General features: G+C 42.4%; 1 protein-coding gene across 6 annotated transcripts in view; it reads right to left on the bottom strand.

Annotated features, from left to right (window-relative positions):
* Window positions 1-19,176, bottom strand: part of LOC120900592 (vascular endothelial growth factor receptor 1) — a 29,220-nt gene that overhangs the window by 867 nt on the left and 9,177 nt on the right. For 2 of the 6 annotated variants that reach the window (XM_040307808.1, XM_040307810.1), the window contains exons 2-16: window positions 13,454-13,712; window positions 10,952-11,124; window positions 10,517-10,852; window positions 9,199-9,343; window positions 7,826-7,840; window positions 5,465-5,625; window positions 4,881-5,388; window positions 4,645-4,817; window positions 4,165-4,206; window positions 3,255-3,987; window positions 2,711-3,187; window positions 2,473-2,641; window positions 954-1,186; window positions 272-867; window positions 35-188 (exon numbers count right to left, since the gene is read on the bottom strand). In XM_040307808.1, coding sequence (XP_040163742.1) covers window positions 35-188; window positions 272-867; window positions 954-1,186; window positions 2,473-2,641; window positions 2,711-3,187; window positions 3,255-3,987; window positions 4,165-4,206; window positions 4,645-4,817; window positions 4,881-5,388; window positions 5,465-5,625; window positions 7,826-7,840; window positions 9,199-9,343; window positions 10,517-10,852; window positions 10,952-11,124; window positions 13,454-13,541 — 4,003 coding nt within the window. In that variant the 5' untranslated portion in view covers window positions 13,542-13,712. Of the gene's footprint in view, window positions 1-34; window positions 189-271; window positions 868-953; window positions 1,187-2,472; window positions 2,642-2,710; window positions 3,188-3,254; window positions 3,988-4,164; window positions 4,207-4,644; window positions 4,818-4,880; window positions 5,389-5,464; window positions 5,626-7,825; window positions 7,841-9,198; window positions 9,344-10,201; window positions 10,341-10,516; window positions 10,853-10,951; window positions 11,125-13,453; window positions 13,713-19,176 lie in introns of all 6 variants that reach the window. The other 4 variants (XM_040307814.1, XM_040307811.1, XM_040307813.1 and 1 more) reach the window with 4 other exon arrangements.

Genomic DNA, 19,176 nt, shown 5'->3' on the forward strand with positions numbered 1-19,176 from the left:
TTATTGAAGATACGTTCAATTTCCAAATACTTACTCGGTGGAAGAGGTAAAATGATGCCATTGACATAGTTTGGTGCCGCTGGTGCTGGTTCTTCTGGAGGGCCGAGATTAGCCAGGTAATCGGTATCACCTCGTTCCATCTTTTCGGCATTCATTTGTAGGTATGGCTCATTCAGTTCGAGATAGTGCTGCAAAAATGAGATGCAATACAGTAACGTTAAGAAGAAGAGTTTCCTCCCTAAAGCATTCACTAAAGACATTCGTCGCTTACATCTCGCATATCATCCGGAAGCATTGCATTGAACCTGCTCTTCAGATCCTTAAACGATGGTCGCGAATCAGGCTTCACGTTCCAGCAGTTCAGCATAATATCGTAAATGTCTTGGTTCGAGTACTGTGGCTTATCCATCCGGTAGCCATCGCGCAGCTTATTGTACAGCTCCTGGTTCGCCTCCATCCCTGGGTAAGGCACTTTGCCGAGTGAAAACAGCTCCCACAGCACTATACCGTAAGCCCACACGTCCGAGTACGTGCTGAACACATTGTCGCCAATGCATTCCAGTGCAAGCCACTTGAATGGTAGCGGCGCTTCACCCTTCTTCTTGTAATTATCGCTCTTGTACATCGACCGAGCCAACCCAAAGTCACAGATCTTCACCACATTGTCGTCGCACAGCAGTATGTTACGGGCGGCCAGATCACCGTGCAGTACCTTGCGCGATGCCAGATACTCCATGCCGCAGGCAATCTGTGACGCCCAGCAGACCAGATCGGTCGTGTTAACGGTGCGTGCCGGCCCCTTGTAGTCCATGCCGTAGTTGGAGCGCCATAGCGGCTCATTCGAATTGACCGAGTTCAAGTCTTCCACTGCAGCGGAACAGAACGAAGGCAATTAAACACGTGTTTACAGAGGATCTTTACAAACAATCACCAACACGGTGACCAACACTCACCTTCAACCGATGTCATGGCGGTCACTTCCGTGTTGCAACTATCGACCATGCCCATGTTTTGCAGCCCGGAGTGGCGCACATAGCCCTTTGAGTTTAGGTGCTTCTTCGGATCAACGTACTGCGTCGAGCCGCTGTCGATGTGATTATTATGGTAGAAAGCAGTCGGATGTTGAAGTGGATGATGGTTGACGTTGTTGGTGGAAAAGGAAAGATTGACATATTTCAAGCCCTGGCTACGTTACGGTACCGCGCAAAACCACACAAAATCAAACCAAGCCGGGTTAACACCATTCACCAGAAGTAGCATGTTATACCGAGAGATACACACAAACACACATACACACAGTTACACAGAAAGATGCAGATCCAACCATTTCCATCACCCCGCGAGGATCATGTTAGATAATACAGTTTGCGGTGCGGTAGCATTAAAGGTATGAGGCAGAGCACACACATGATGAGATAAGAAAGAAATGGATAACAGAGTAAGAAAGAGAGAAAGAGAGTAGAGAAATAGAATGAATACTGCCGTGTTATTTACTCTATGATGTACCCCCGTGTAATTTGAAGAGAATTTGGATTAAATCTTTCAATTGAAACGTCTTTCATTAGGAACTCTTTTCGATAGGCCAGTGGGTTATTTTTTGTTAGTAGGCTCCAAATAAGGGATGCTTCCATGATTAGTACTCCCAGTTTAAGTCTCATAGATCATGGTACTGACTAAACTGTCGCTATTCTTGATATCACTTAGGAGTTCTAATAGTTCTATTTGAAAGTGATCTAATCGTACGTAATCCAATCTAATGCAGAAAGAATGTGTATGTTATCTGGATGATCGTTAAGATTAATCATTTTCCGTAATCGATCCTCTCAACAAAATTAGAAGTGTTATGAAAGTCAGGCAAATGAAAGAAACATTATCCAAACAGTATTTTGATTTCTACGGGTAGCTGTCTATAATTCTCGGAAAGCTAAGGTTGAAAGCTGAAGAATTATTATCAGATCATATTATGAATTCTAAGTATATTTAATTTTCCAATTAGATCACTAGCTTCGGCAACTATTGTCATAAGTACTACTTTATAATACTATGAGATGCTCCGAAGGAAGATTACAAAATAAAAGTACCAATACATTGAGCTAAACTACGACGCTTTGTAACGATCGACAATTACTAACTTTGTCAAGAATAGGATTAATATGTTGTTAAGTTAGGAATATTTAGATTAAAAAATTGAATACTAGGCATCTATTTAGCATTAAGTGGCATTTTTAGCCATTTTTCTAACAAAAAAAACTAAATTTGTGTTAAATATAGCTTTTCAAAGCCCTGCATCTAATTATCTGAAAAGAACTAATAATTAGTAGTAGTTTTAGTACACACGTTAGTACTACATTCTAGAATGCAACCCACACTAATACAAAACCAACTAAAGTTCCAAAATAAAAACAATATGGACGTTTGTTAGTTAGTTATTCCACCTTTGGTTAGCGTTCAGTGCTAGACATGCGTACATACCTATTATACTGGTATCCACACTTGGACCACCGTAGCTGATTCTTGTCGATCGACGAATCGATCTCACCCGTCTCCTGGTTAATCTGGTCGATAAAGTGTGGCCGATGTTTGAGCAGGAAGTTTTGCACATTGCCAAACCTGCAGTACTCAACGATCACCATCAATTCACCTTAACATTGCCAAAAAAAGAAGTACATTATAGCATTGTGCTCCCTCGAGTGTGTCGCTTGTTACATACGTTTGGCAATGTTTTTCGTAACCGCGCCAAGCAGATTCACCACATTCAAGTGCTGCCCGAGATGGACCATGATCTTTAGCTCCGAAACGAGCGCCCGCATCACCTCATTGTCCGTTTGCTTTTTCACCATCTTCACGGCGACCGTCGTCTCGTCCTCGTTCACCATGATGCGTTGGGCGGTGGCCTTCATCACCACACCGAACGCACCAGTGCCGAGCTGCTTGCCCAGCTTGAGCCGCTCCTTGGGGAATTCGTACTCGGAATTGTACGGCAGCAGGTCGGCCTGTTCGTCCAGCGCCAGTTCGGGATTGTAGACGCCCAGATTACCTTCCTCAAAGTTGACAATGCCCGCTTCCTTCATCGCTTTCACTTCCTTCTTCTTCCGGCAGTAGAACAGCGACACTAGCACGATACCGACGATTAGCACCAGCAGGAGGGACAAAATGATGTAGATGACCGATTTCCTCACAACGGCAGCTACGGAAAAGGTGAATTAAAAGGTGCAATTAAAATCAAAGACAAAAATAAATTACTTTCTACGTACTTCGCACATCCACCTTCCAGTACTTCTCGATCGTGCCCATCTTGTTCTCCGCCCGGCACTCGAACATTCCCAGATCGTCCGTCTTCAGGTACTCGAAGATGAGTGTCGTTTTGGTGAGCTGCACCCGATTGCTGTTCTCGTCCGGCCGCACCGGTTCGCCGTCCTTTAGCCAAACGATCTTGGGATCGGGCGTACCGACGATGTCACACTCCAGCTTCAGCGGATCGTGCAAATCAACCGACAGGCTCTCATTACTCTTGCCCGAAACAAGCATCGGTGCGACCGGTTCCAGCACCTCCACGTGGAAGGCACGACTTTCCACTGCACCGGTCATGGTTTTCGCTCGACAGTATATTGGGCCTTCGTGTTCGGTCGCCACGTGTGCGATGTCAAGCCGTGCCTGCCAGGCGTACAGCTCCGGTGAGTAGTCATGCCGCACACCGTCCGACTCTTGCAGCTCTTTATCGTTGTGCACGAACGTTATGTCTTTGGTGTAGTTGTACACTAGCGCTGAGCAGACGATCGTGACATGATCGCCGACGGTGATCGCTTCCTTCGGTTGCTCCTTTTCCAGCGTTACCGAGTCGGACAGATCGCTGACGAGCAGATCGGCTTCCGTTATTTCGCTGCCCTCCAGGTTGGTAGCGCGACAGTACACCACACCCGGCTGTTTGGGCGTAAGAGTGTAGACCCGTGACTTTGCGATTGGGGTTTCGCCTTTACCTCCGGGGGTCTGTAATGCAGGTGAAAACAGTATTAAAATAACGCTTATTGTACTTATCATCTACTGGTATTCAATAAAAATATGATGGAAAAGCTGGTAAGTTCTACTAATATTAGGACGCATAGTAGCACACAGACATACAGAGAGGGACAGAGAGAGATGATCTCATTTGAGGTTTTGCCTTACCAGTCTTGCGGACGACTCCGAACTGATAGCCGGGCTCGAGGACTAGAGCGAAACGAGTGGAAAGGGGTTGTGTTTGTTAGCGACCAAGCACGACACAAGCATAATTGTAGCATTATTTAGAACACAGAAACACACATATAAAAACGTTTGACACTTTGACAAGATCTTCCAAATCGGGTTGTATTTAAACGTGCAGTTAAATGGACTGGTTTTGTGACGGTCAATATCTTACCTTGCCTTCAGGATGTTCGGAAATCAGTCAGAATACAGATCTAACTATTTGTTAATACATTTCCACTTTGTAAGAGTTGTTGTTAATCACGTGATGCAAATTAGTGTTTTAAGTAACGGAAGAAACAACTTCTCTTATAAGCATCGGCATATGCGCTCACTGAGACACACAAGACATTTACAGTATCCCAGGTGCACGATTTGGAAGTCTTGCAAATGAAAAGCAACAAAACCGGCGATGCTACTTACGTCCCATTTGTCCTTATTGGTCCTTGATGCGGAACAATTCCTCCAGGGCACCTCCAGACAGGGAAGAAACATAAACGAAATTTCCGGCCTTGGATAGCCGATGCTTCGGCACGTGAACGAGACCTCTTCGTTCGGTTTTACAAACTTGCTCTCCATGTGAACGATCGGTTTGGCTGCAATATTAAATTATGATTAGAACTTGTTCGTAGCCCTCAGACGCTCCCGGCCGATCTTACCGTAAACGTACACCCCTATGCGGTGTGACTTTTCCGCATTGCCAGCCAGCACGAACAGTGTGTAGTTGCCGGTATCGGTCACCGACGGATCGTTGATGCGCAGCTTCACGACCGTCTCAGTGTGCGTCAGCTCGTACTTGCCGTGATGGCCAGCCATCACCTCGATATCGTCATCCTTCAACCAGTAGTAGGTAATGTTAGCCGGGTACGATCGGTACTCGATCACGATGTCGATCGGTGCCGTTTTGCCGTTCGCATTGCGCCGCACGTTAATGTCGTCAAGATTGTTCTCCTCGCGCAGCATCACATAGTCGTCGCCGGAATCGTGCACGTGCAGCTTGAAGCTGTGATAGTTCCGGTGACCGTTCACATCCATCACCTCGCACCGGTACGTGCCATCGTCGGCCATCGTTGCCCGCTCGATGATGAGCTCCCGGGAGGCGATCTCCCGGTGAGCGGCGTCTTTCACCGGATTCAGCTTCAACGATCCTAACCTTACTCTTGCGTCCTGTAGAAAGCAGATAAAGCACAGCTCATGGGTAATGTCGTGGACACTCCACACTCCAAGAAGCGATCCTACTTACCCTGACGGCTGGATTGAGATTCGGCGGAACCTTCCAAATCATGTCCAGGTTAACGCCGGCCCGGATGTTCACCTTGCAGACGAGCCGGATTCGCTGACCGAGCGGTACGTGATCTTTCGTATCGCTATGGATCGACGGTTTCGTTAAGTACTCGGTTAATGCTGAAGTGTGGATGGGTTGAGTAGGGAAGGTGACATATATTAGCGAAAATGGAAAATCATCATACAAAACGTTGTAATAAGAAGCAAAAAACAAACACACACACACACATACGCGTGTTAGAAAAAAATGGCACAAGGGATAAAATAATTTAAGTCAAAAAGTGGGCGGGAAACCGTAATGGATGTGAAAATGTCAAGAAGGAACAAAAGCAGTTAAGAGTAAATAATTAACAATAAGAAGCGTGCTACTGTACAAGCGTTAGTGTAAATATAGACGGTCATTACTATTAACATTACTAATCGTCATGCCTTTTTTTCACGGACGTGCAGCTATAAAACTAATCATGCAAAAATAAAACCATGCAATAAAAGACTGTTGGACTTGGTCAGCGATATACAATGGGGAAACGCGTTTCAATGATCCTCCATAGCTTTGGGAGCGAGAACAGCAAATCCTTCAAACGCACCAGGTCACACCAATTCAAACTACACAGATCCGCCGAGCCACAACTAAGAAAATGTCTACACAATCGGAAAACAGAAGGTGGTATCGGAAGCACCTAAAGTGATGGGAAATAATTGGATCGTAATTACGCACAAACATAAACCGTGTGCCGGTTTTACGATGCTACCGTAACGATTACACACAAACAGATATAAAAGGACATAAAGACGATAATAAAGAAACGATGTAGCGAAGAAAATTACGGTTCACTATCGCCTGTTGAGTTTTCTGCGAGCATTGGAATCGATTGGTGTGCATCGGACATGGTCCCGCTCTAGAAACAGGGCAGAAAACGATATGAAAGAATCCATAGAGTGTAAATGATGGGTTAATACTCATCATTTTTGGTTATTATCCAGATAAGCTTCATATCGTCTTTATTACTAATTTTGGACAGCTAGAGACTAGATTTTCACTAGTATAAAATACTTCATAGTGGTAGCTTAAGGTAGAATATGTCAAGGGAGAATCTTTCCCTTAGTTCTTTTTAGTCGATGGAAACTCATGTACGTTATCAATCAATCATAAAAACAAATGAAAAGCTTAAGGATAGGGGTTATTTTTGCACAACCATCGACGATATGTAAACCTGTCAAATTTCAAAGGCACATCATTTGAATAACTTGCAACTACAAAACCTTTAAATGTTCACTCATATAGATTATGTTACATGTGATCGATCAAAATGTATGACATCTTTCTCACTCCAATTGCCTTGACAGTAAAGTCAATTATCTATCTCTAATATACCCATGGAAAGAAGACTAAAGCATTTAACAATATGATTTAAGGACTCACTTGAAAAATCCCAAAAGTTGTACTTTTTGTAATGAAAATATGCATTGGATGTTCTACTGTGATATGCTCTAGCGTACTACACCTTAATGTAAACGTATGTCAGACATTATCCTCGCATGCTTTTATGTTAAAATACCATAAAAAAATATTGAAAGCCTGACACAAATGTTGATCTTATACCTTTTGCTGATCTCCTAAAACAAACTGAATACAAAATATGTTGCTAGACGTTATAGGATTTCGATGTGAGCGATACTAAACAGATCCACGCCATCTAGAGCAAATATTGAGTACTAACATCGAAAATACCTAGGAAATAAACTCGAAATGCTTTCTCCCTCTATCAAATATGAGGTTTTGTTGGACAGAACGAAATAACATATTGATTTTGTTAAGTAGCTATAAATACAATAAATTTCACACTTGTTACTTGTTTTTTCAGTAGCAGTATCGTGATTCAGAACTGAAGTGATAACAATTAGTTTAAATTAATTGTGTGTTAAAAATTGTGTAAAAAAAACTCATTCAAAAAAAAAACCTAGAGGTGAAATTAATTTCCACCGGTTGTATGCACTCTGTTACAGAAATACATTCCTGCTAAATCAATAGAACCACTCGGTGTGCGTGTGTATTAATAATAAAGTATGCGAATTATTGGAAAGATAAAAAAAAAACAGTTAAGAGATTTAGTTCAAACGGGTTTCGAACTGTTCACACCACACTCCAATCACCAAAGCGAAACACCACCACACAAACCCCGAAGATGGATAGAAGCGATCGAGCCGATCGGTTAGCAGCTACGTGGTATGACAGTTCTACCAAGTGTGATATGGGATGCTTATTTGCGTGGAATGGAAAGGGGGGAGGAGTCGTCATAATTTAGCAAAACCCTCATACCTTCTTCTGAATCGTCTGGACACCCGCGTACGGTAGAAAGCACATTTTAGAGCGATTTGGTTGGGTTTTGTGGCGTGAAGGGTAGAGCAAGGCCAGTTGTAGTAGGTACACGTTATTTTGGTTTTTTGTTTGGTTGTATGAGTTGATGATGAAGTTGGGGATAGAAGTAGAACAAAATATTTTAATATAATGTATTTTTGTTGTCGTGAGAAAACATATCAAATAAACTTCGACCCAGCACCAGTTGAGTGTGGTGTATATGGAAAGGTGAGAAAATGAAATGGTGATTTGGTGTGCTGAAGGGGCTTTTTTGGAAAAGGGTTGTCTTGAAAGAACGACGTGAATTACATAAAAAGGCTGTCCTTCGGTGTAGATAGACCATGTTGCTTGGTTGAAAAAAATAGCGCAATGTTTTTCATTGAAACTTGTTTTCGTTTATGTACACGGATTACATAGGTTTTATCGGATCATGCAATTAATATTGAAAGAAATAGTGCTCTTGAAAGGGAAAGAGGAAGAAATATTTATAAGACAATTCATAGGGTGCATTTAAGAAAGAACGTGTGAGAAAAGAAAAGAGATACACAACAAGCAATCATATATATTGTGCAACGTTTGCATATCAACACGACAGAGACAGAACAGAAGTGAGAGAGATATGTAATTACGTTTACTGGTAGAAGGCAATGTAAAATGTGTTGAATTTTCACCATAGGAAGGTTCATGAGAGTAACGAGGTGTGGTAGTAGTAGTAGTAGTTGCTGTAGTAGTCGAACGATCTTCAGTAGCATTGTCGTAGCCAAAGGAAATTCCGACTACCGTGCCGTTGCCAGCGTCCTCATCGAGATAATCGAAGGTAACGTCGTCGTCAAATGAGGTGCCATTGCTTTCCGTAGTGTTGCCGGTTTGTATTAGATCTTCAAACGTACCATCTTCCAGTGTAGTGTTTGCGGTACCGTTTACAAATTGGTCTAGAATGGATCGTTTAAATTTCTCCAACACTGAGCTATCATTCGCATCGGAAGACATCGACTGTCGCCGTTCGGCAAACAACAGTTCGGAATGCATAGCACCCACTTGACCGAGCGTCGGCCAGCTGCCGGTTTTATCACTCGACAATGGTTCATTATGATATGAAGAAGTAGAAGTAGAAGTAGTAGAAGAAGAGGGAGAAGACGAAATAGAAGCAGTAACACCATCACCACCAATGTTGTGTACGTTGGAACGTTTCGCTTGCAGATGGTCCCGAGCGGGGAAGATCCTGCTACTTGGGCTACTACTAGTGCCGATAGTGATGATAGATGTGGTGATGGTAGTAGTAGTAGCAGTAGTAGTGGTAGGACGTAGTAGTAATTCGGTAGTAGAAAACTCACAGTGTTCGATGATCGTTACTTCAAAGTCTATGCGTTGGTCGGGTTTATCTTTCACCTGGCAGTAGTAGAAACCACCTTCCTCCAGCCTGTTAAAGCTTAGTTTGTATCCTTGGGTATTACTGTACTCATAGGTTTCAACCAAATTCTGAAGGTATAAAAAGGTAATATTAAGGGAAAAGGGTTTAAATACACTGTAAATCAAAGGTGAACGAGTTCCTTTAAGCGAAAGCACACAGACAGATAGAAGTGGAAGAAACGTGAAGTTGGAAAAGAAACTGCTCGATCGGGCCAAGGTTATATTGGGGATACAAGGGGTATTTACACTTACTAGAAAGGATTTATATACAACTTCATAACAATTGAGTAGTTAATCAAATATGGGGGGTTTGTACATCTTTTACATCTTTTTATACATTACTAGACACCTCACTCTGAGTTACGATCAATCTCTTCAGTCGTTCTGAGCGTAAATCATGGAGTAAAACATTTTCCCATCATCACACAGCATCGACATTATATGTTCTGGTGGAGTAATATTTCAACCTGAACCAAAGAAATAACATGCCGGGGCTGCTGCACAATGCATCACGATCATGTCCGCATGTCTGCATTACCGATTAACGCTGAATCAAACGACTGAGTACGCTCGCGGTAGAACGCAAAACGACATCCAGATGGAGACATTGCACTTTATTTTAAGACTTTCGTTTGCGTGCAGCCAAACCTCCACCCAACATGTGTGTCTGGCTGTTCTACTCTACTCAAATATGTCTGTATTTATTTCGGTATGTACATCAGCTCGTTAGTAAGATCAAGAAGAATGGGGATATTGGGAGAGAGCGAGGTGGTTTAGTTTCTCCTTCTCAATTATTGTAGGCTATTCGGGCGTATAGACATTGGAAGAGGGACTTTACAAGATTGTTAAAGATTTCCATGATCGTTTAGTATTGATTGGAGAAGGGAGTTTTAAAATAAGAAGATATAACATAAGAACTCAACGTACGATCGATGGTAACGTACAGCGTCTGATTGAAGGTAGAGTTCATGACGCAGCAATCGAATTTTGTAAGACCGGTGTTGAGCCGTTGCGACCGTAAGGTAAAACCATTGGCCGAATCGTACGTAGTGTTATAGGACTCAGGCTAGAAGAAGGTAGAAGAAGCAATGAATGTGTTTTCTTTTTGATAAAGAGACATTCCAAAACGAATACATAGAAAGATAGCGAGATGGAAAGACACAGATTGCACAGATGAAATATAGAGCTTTGCTATCACAAGAACCAAGTTTTGCAGAACTCGCCCAGAACGTATCAACTCACCCCTTCGAGATCGTTGTACAGCTCCACCTCCACTTCCGGGTGCGTTGGTTTGCACGGGATGACAAAGTCATCGTACTGCTGGACGCGAAACACTGGCGACGATACCGGCACGAGCGGATGCTCCGGATCGTTCACATACACGTACACGGTGGAGGCCAGATATTCGGCCACCATATCGTCCAGCTCATCCTCGCGCTCCTCGTCGTACGAAGCAACGTTGATGCAGTAGTACCGGCCGACCTGTTTGGCTGACGCGTCCGTTAGCATCAGCACGCTACCGTACGGTTTGTCGGGATCGTCCGTTTCAAAGTCCACAGGGTACACGTTAGGTGGTTCCTAAAAAAAAACAATGATAGCGACGGCAGCGGCGGCGACAACACAATGGATTAATAAAAGAAATCGATCATCTTCGAATGGGGATTGTTTCCGGCTTACCCAGTGGAACGATGCGGCATAGCTTTTCCACAAGATCGGCTGGGCGGATTTACAGGTAAAGTTCCAGCTAGCACCCTTCGGTAGTACGATCTCCTCCTCGACGGTGTCGATTTCCGGTGCACCGTGTGCATTGGCGGCGTCCTGCTCACGCACAACATGACCCTCGTCGAGCGCTGTGGAAAGAAGAAAGTCAGTTAGTTTTTGGGGGGAAATAAAGAGTGATAGTTCCATTCAGTGCGTGACACAAGTACGCAGGAAGGTAAGTGAAATAATCGCTGCGCCGTGTGTGTCGTTCAGAACCGAATTCCTCGTTGCTCAGGAATGTGTGCCCGTCGCTTTACCCTACCCACGATAAGACTCTTTTTTGTTTGTAAACATTCTTGCAATGACCTCCCGAGACTCTTTTCGGTGTGCGGAGTGTACGCAGCGGAATGTTATCGTTCATTCGTTTGTTCCTTTTTTTATCAATCTGTTCTGTTTCCGTTTTCCTTCGCAATTGTACGCATGGGTGTTTTTCTTTCAGCGCTGCAGTTTGGTTGCTTTCCTCACTGGGACAACACAAGAGAATGAAATGCAGATAGAGACGGATGGATGGATGGCTGGTGGTTTGATTGTTGGATCGCACCAAATTACAGTAACTGAAGCTGATCAGCCATCCAGCGTGGTGTGCCGTTGCAGGATGGCACCAGAGACAGTTTCGCAAGCAACCGTACACTAGAGAGCATTGCTTGAGCTTCACGTGCTCGTTTGCCACAAAACCCCAAACCACGAACGGCAAACACTAAATCTTGGGTGGATTGCGGCGGCGGCGTCCGTTCACGGGCCACGGCTCTCATGGGCCACGGGTTGTTTATGGCCGGCCGGATAGTTCAGGTGATGTAATTAGGGCAGCTAGTGATGCCTTACTTGCCGGTAATAGGAGATTAATGAATGTGGTGTGTGTGGCGTCTGGCGTTTGATGCCCCTTTTGGCGGGACTGGCATGGTTGGATGCGTGAAATTTAAGAACGTTCTCTGTTGCGTTTTTCCATCTTTATTATGGTGCGGTCCATGGCAAACCAACCGTGCCCATGAGTTGGGTTTTGCAGGGAAAACCACGATCGTATACGCGTGAGAGAGAAAAATAAATGATCGGTCTTTGCGAAAGGAGTAAAATCAATATTTACTCAAGCATATAACAATATGTTGTGTAATTAGCAATTGTATGTTTTGCAATAAATGGAGTAATATAAATGAATAGTTATAAATGAAACGGTCACCTTAAAATCCTTGCTTGACCATACTTATATTAGTCGAATTAATTAAGAGTGGTAAAATTAATGGTCATTGAGAACTTACATATATTCGCCCCCATTTAAAATTATAAAAAATTCAATGTTTTCCCCGTGTGTTTCTTTGTGTTTGATGACTCTAATTTATAAGTGTACTTGGACATTTGATATGATGAAAAGAGAAGTTAGATCCACAACTATACTCCTAAGACATCGTTATACGATTACGCACAAATAATGCTTAAAATAATGCTTTTGGAAGTTTAAAATTTCCTTTCCAAGATCATTTCACTGGTTCACTGTGTAAAAGAGTTGTTGTTTTACGTATTAAAAATGCCATGTAGCAATGGTTCATTGGCCAAAAGCGCGTCGCGCGTGGAGTCAACCTAACAAAGGATTTTTTTAATCATTTCCGCACGTTGATTTGATATAAAGCGGCTGGTAGTTGAAGTAATACACAACAAACGCTGCCAAAACAGAAACAACACACATGACAAACACATGGTTGCCTGGTTGTTACATTAAAAAAAACACACACACACACACCATCCAGTTTAAACAAGGTTTAAATATATTTTGGAAAACATTGAGCTTGATTTGAAGGTTGTTAAAACCGTTGTAACATGCAACACGTTTTGCTTCAGTGAAGTTATGCAGCTTTAGTGACCTTTAACTAGATGAAGTATTCGAGGTACAGAGTTGAGATATATTTTAAAATATTACAAAGATACGTTTTTATGTTCATGTTCATAGTTTAAACAAAACATTAAACATAATGCATAAACATAATGCCGCAGTCTTGCGATACAAATCCGCAGATCCCGGAATCGTCAACGTTTTCAAGTATCGTTCCGCAGTTTGGCGATCGACTCCCGCAGATTCATCACAGTGTCCCGCGGTCTTGAGTTCTATAGGAAAACCCTGTATTCTAAATGGTTTGAGAGATCGCAGGATCACCAAGAGGTCTTGTTAACATCAAAAGCCATTCTTATGGTTAAATTTTACAACAAGAAAGTTCTCTTAATGATGAATTCCACATTATCTTCTTGGTGGAATTATTATTTTACTACAATAAACGTCATAAACTATAACTTCGTTTCTAAACGATTTAAACATGCGAAATACAACATTTGTGTGAAGATGATACAGAAGTGTTGTTTCACCTTCGAAATAATAACAAATAACGCCCAACAACAAATTGTCACCCTGATCCTCCCTCCACTAATACTCACCACTAACGAATGTCGCCGAATGCTGGAACACACTGCAGACAGCGAGGAGCGTAACGCTTAATATCACAGTCGCTGGTTGGCCAACCATCTTGGTGCTAATGAAATTCGCTAATTCGCTGCTAAACACTGCTAGACACCGTGCGTGTCCTTCCACTCGGCACTGGAGAATTCTAGCTTGCACACTGTTTCCACTACAAACGCACAACACTTCATAGTTTCGTCACTCGGCAGAGGACGCAGCGCGTCAAACACTTCATTCCTGTGGCACCAATAAACCAATAAAGAGAGAAACAGAACGAGTGTGAAAATTCTATTTTATAAATGTAAAAGAAGCACTGCAACACATCTTTCGGAAGATGAGTAGAAGATGAGTTCTTCAAGCGCACAGAACACTTCGAGAGGTATCAATAAGAGTTTCATAAAGTGATTTTTTACGTTTACTGCAGAATGAATCACTTTCCCGTTTTCACTGTTGTTATTACCGCACTAACTATTTCCAATGGAATGTAACTAAAATTAGAATAAGCAAACGATTAATGATCCGTAAACACTAACACGCCGTGGGTTCAATGAACGGCATGCACTAGAGGTTTGCGATCTTCAATTCCGTCGCGACTGCAAACATCGGCAAATACGTCGGACCAGCTGGCACCATAACGCAAACACGCATACACAAACACTTTTGCCCTTTCGGTGTTTCTAGTCCAGGACCGAGCACTACAAACGCTGCTTGGCAATCACAGCACGGCCAAATGATGGGTTGCACTTTTCTCACCGATCGACACCGATATCACGCACGCAAAACGGCACCCAAAGCCGTCCCCACGTTGTCCTTGTACGTTGTACTTATTTGTCGCCGTTTTGCGTCTCGCAGGCCGTGACACCGTTGAGCGCCACTGAATGGAGGAACGAACGGATGAACGAACGGGTGGGAAATAGGAAGCGCCAGGAACGCTCTCCAAAAAGGGATGTCGTCTCACAGATGTCGCCAGACCCGCTTGCGTGTCGATAAATTAAATCCAATGTATACGCAGAACGTGCAGTGTCCGGTTTTGTCACTGCAGTCAATATTTGTTTCCAATTGGCCAGGAATTGGTTACATTGTTCTTGCCGGGATTACTTGTACGGTAAAAGAAAATTAAATCACTCCATCACGTATATAGGTAAAGATATAATTGTTCAACAACCCAACACCCGAGCCGAAGCGTTAATGGTTGGCAACACTAACCGGAAGCCGGCCAGCAATTAATTACAGTACCGGTACCGTAAAGAGTGCCACACACACGCACACACCTTTGGTCACAACGGAGCTTAGTGACATCAGGAACTTCGGGTTGGTCTTCACCTAGTACGATACCTGCCACTGCAGTGTACCATTTAATCAACTGGTATGAAAGTCTTCCCATGGGAGAATGATTGTACCAACCGCAAATCATCCGCATGGATGTCACCCCTTCGGAGAAAGCAAACGCACTAGGAGCGGCTAGGAGTGGCTAGCCACTTCCGCAAGGTAATTAAACACATTGGAAATAGGAGGATCGAGAGATAGTAGTTGTTTTACAGCTGGAAGGTGATGGAAATTATGGTGCAGTTTAGTCGGGGCTATTAGAAGAAGCATTTAAAACTGTGCATTAAGGAGGATACAAAACTAAAGTTTTCCGAAATTCAAGATCCATTTTTCTAGAAGCTCAAGATCACAACAACAGCAGGTATCACTTTCTTGAAGCTCACGCTCACAATACTTCTGGCCAGATGGTAATCCCATTTTAAAATGTGTCTAGAAGTTTTTCATGGACACGAGACTGATGTTTTGCATTTTATTCACGTGGTTTAATATCCATTTATTTATCAATCACCCATCGATGCTAGGAACGAAGCAACGATCAAACGAACCGCATGAACCGCAACAAATAAGCGGACGAACCATAGAAGGGTCTAATGAAATAAAGATGAACTGATTAGGCTTAGGGAACTATAGATACCAACTTGAACAAGAATACGACTTACGAGTCTTAAAGTTACAGACTTTGTTGAAGTCTGTGAAAAACTACAACTTTATTCGTTACAGTGCTATGAAGAAATGGTAGAGGAAGTGTAATCTTTCAATTTAAGAGGCGAATGATGCCAATCGGCTCAAAGTCTTTATAAAAATAAAGAAAAAAAATTTTAAATCTAATTTTAAAATATGTTTAAACTTTTTGTAATACATTAGCATAAATTCTTGCCAAATTATCAGTCAAATATTGGCAGCAGGTTTTGTCGTTGAAACATAAAAAAAAACTGGAAGTATTGTTTTAATATAAATTGACTCTATCTAATCCTTAATAAGCTATATTAAACTTATCAAACATAATAAAATTGCCTTTTCTTTATGTTTTTTTTACGGATATCTGAACATTATTTCTAAACCTTTGAAGTAATCATTAAATCATGGCACGAATTTCACAAAACACTGGAAAACAGTCCAACAATCTTGTCAAATTCTGCATTCACACATCTAATGGGACTTTAATTTTGTTAATGAAATTCTTTCCCAACCCTTTCCAGTTGAGTCACGCACGGTGACTCGCGAGTGTTGCAAACGTTTAGCCCGCTCGTGTGTCCAAACAAAAGCGTTAGCGTTTCATCTCGCGGGACAGCTGCTCATCATCAATGGTAATAAAAATAAATGAGACAATTAGCACTGGTTTAGCCATGGTCCCGGACCCGGCTTCTCGTGTGGGGAATTTCGTAAGGAAATTCGCTACCAACCTAGGAGCTTCTAAAATAATACAGTTCTCTACTCATAGAGTAGAGCAAGTAGTCTATTCGCTCTGCAAACGCAGTGTACCGTGCCACTTGGAACCCATCTCACAACATTGTTTGTTTTTGTCTTTTTCGGCAACACTTTTTCGGCAACATCCCCAGCATCTGCCAGAATGACCCCAAAGCAACATCCATTCGGCGCCAACGGTAAATTCGCGTCCGGGTGAAATGTTTTACCGGCCCGCTTTATTTGCATGCTCCGTTGCATGTCCCGTTCGTGGCCGCTGGCCGAGAAGCTCGCTTTTTGCGTACAAAGTAACGCGAAACGAAACAACTGCCTGGAACGGCGGGATTGCGACTTTCGTAAAAGTTTACTCAGAACCGTATGGGGTGTGGGCAACAAATAAGTCAAGGCCCCACAAATCATTGTGCGTGTGCGTGTACAGTGACTGTCCTTCAGGGAGGGTAAAGAGATTGGCTCCAACCCTTGTTCTTGCTCTGCTTGGCGAACGTGACGAGATGGCACACATTTGCATGTGCGTTTCACCGATCAATAAGGAGAGCCGTTCCTGCGAATTTCTGCAGTTATTGTGGCTAATTGAATTTATATCACGGTTTCACAGCATTATGTGAAGAAATTGGGTATTTTAATAATTTACTGCTAATTTAATTGCAAAGCCTAATTATAAAAACATCAATTTTAATGAAGACAAATCCTTTTTGCCTCCAATCAAGCACTGATTGGATCAGCGGCCGTTGCTTTGCATTACAGAGCTATTGCCCGTTTGACAACCGGAACTGCATTCCTGTGCTGATCGGCTTTTGGTCCCGTTTTTCCATGTTCGCATTCCGCATCCAGGCTTTCCCATACCGAGCCAACCAATCGTTTGACCTTTTTTTGCCTTTACAGACCTTGGTATGCACGCGGCTCGGCAAATGACTTGCTGACCTGGACGAAAGGCACACACAGAAGGAGGCACAGAAGGGATTTATCGATTTTTAGTTTATCCGCATGTGTCGAATAGTTGTTCCGATGTGGGGAGTAAGTGCAGGCAAACGTCGCGAAGGTAAAAGGTTGGCAAAATTAAGTAACATAAAAAACACACACACACTCAACCACTCAATAAAGTGGAACAGAAAATGGACTTCCCGTGTACAATGCAGAACGGCATGACGGTACGATGACGATTGGCGGCCGTAATTAGAAATGCGAGGAAATTTCCATTTCTGTTGACCGTTTTCCTAAGCGTTGATGGTGCCGTTTTGCTACTGAACTGAGCTGAGAGAAGCACCGCGAAAAACAGAGAACGAGATTGAGAAAGTGCGAAAAACACACTTGAACTGTGTTTGATCAACACAACGCGACGAAGCTCAACTGTTGCATGTTGACCGCACAATCGGTCTAATTTCATCATGCGCGTTATTAATCCATTTATCCTTTTGAGAGAGGATGGGTGTTTGATTAATGGATTTAGGGTGTCACGCTGAGAACGCATTTGCGAGGGTGCATTCAGGATAGCATCTACTGATGTAATTTTTAATATAATAATTTTGTATTATCTGAATCATTGAAAAGATGTACAAATTATTGAGATTAATTTAATTAAAAAGTCACACAAAGCAGTATGATTTTTTTACAAGTAATTAGGAACAAGAGAAATCATGTAAAAGGTTAAAAGTATACTTGATATAAGAAGTAAAAATGAACCGATTGCATCGATTGCAAAGAACTAACGAATAACCTTTTTTGTTGAGAAGGATATAGTTAAAGTACCTAAAAAGTCTTCTTCTTCTTCTTTGACTCAACAACCGATGTCGGTCAAGGCCTGCCTGTACCCACTTATGGGCTTTGGCTTTCAGTGACTAATTGATTCCCCCCCATAGCAGGATAGTCAGTCCTACGTATGGCGGCGCGGTCTATTTGGGGATTGAACCCATGACGGGCATGTTGTTAAGTCGTACGAGTTGACGACTGTACTACGAGACCGGCTGACCTAAACCGAGACCGAGACCTAAAAAGTACCTTATGAAATTATCTTCACAGCAAACTTTAAACAAACGTAGCTTTGTACTTAAGGGATCATCCTTAAATTACGAAACGCACACAGGGGGTCCCCGAGATACACGGTACCTTTTATACGCGCATTCGGAGATTCGCGGTTTTCTAAATCTGACAATTTATTGAGCATATTGTACTGATTTGACGCATCAATTGTAAAATGATAGAAATGATGCTAAATGGAAAAATAATTTCCGCTTTGATCGAATGTTAAAAACTATTTAAAAAGGATTCAAACTGTTGTATTCAATCAAATTTATGTCAAATAATTAATAAAGTGACTTATAAAATTAAACTAAAATTAGTGATATTTTGGCTGGAAATCACGAGAATCGGAGGAGGAAATTTGTCAGAGGAAATTTGAAATACGCGGTATTTTGCACCGTGTTCGATGCTTATCAACCATGTATCGCGAGGACCACCTGTATTACATGTCTAGATTCAAACTCTATTCAACAAAAAGGCCATTTTTTAAAAGGTTAAATCGAAAGAATGCCTGCTAGTTCTGCGTTTTATGTTGTATAGTAGAATAAGCATCCACATTATTCACCATTAAATATATGTTTCTGTTCAAGGTGTACAGTATATTACAAAATAAAAAAAGGGAAAAAACTAGGTGAGAAAGGAGAAAATTTTCATTTTCTATGTAACGTAATTTATGGATGATCTTTAAACATACAAGGTGACTGACAACCATACAAAATCCTATGAAATGCCCATTTTAATATTTCTCTTTCGTTTAAAATACATTTTAAAACCCACGACAGTAGAAGCGCCCCTTATCCGCGGTGGTCAACACATCTCCTCCCTCCACTGCCGACAGCTGGCAGAACCAATTTCAAGTGATTTAACAACACACGCGCATTCGTACCGGGCTTCGGAGCTGAAGCACCATCTCCCAAGTGGTCTATATCAGTGG

Source organism: Anopheles arabiensis, chromosome 3 (assembly GCF_016920715.1).
Source record: "Anopheles arabiensis isolate DONGOLA chromosome 3, AaraD3, whole genome shotgun sequence".
Classification (NCBI taxonomy): domain Eukaryota; kingdom Metazoa; phylum Arthropoda; class Insecta; order Diptera; family Culicidae; genus Anopheles; species Anopheles arabiensis.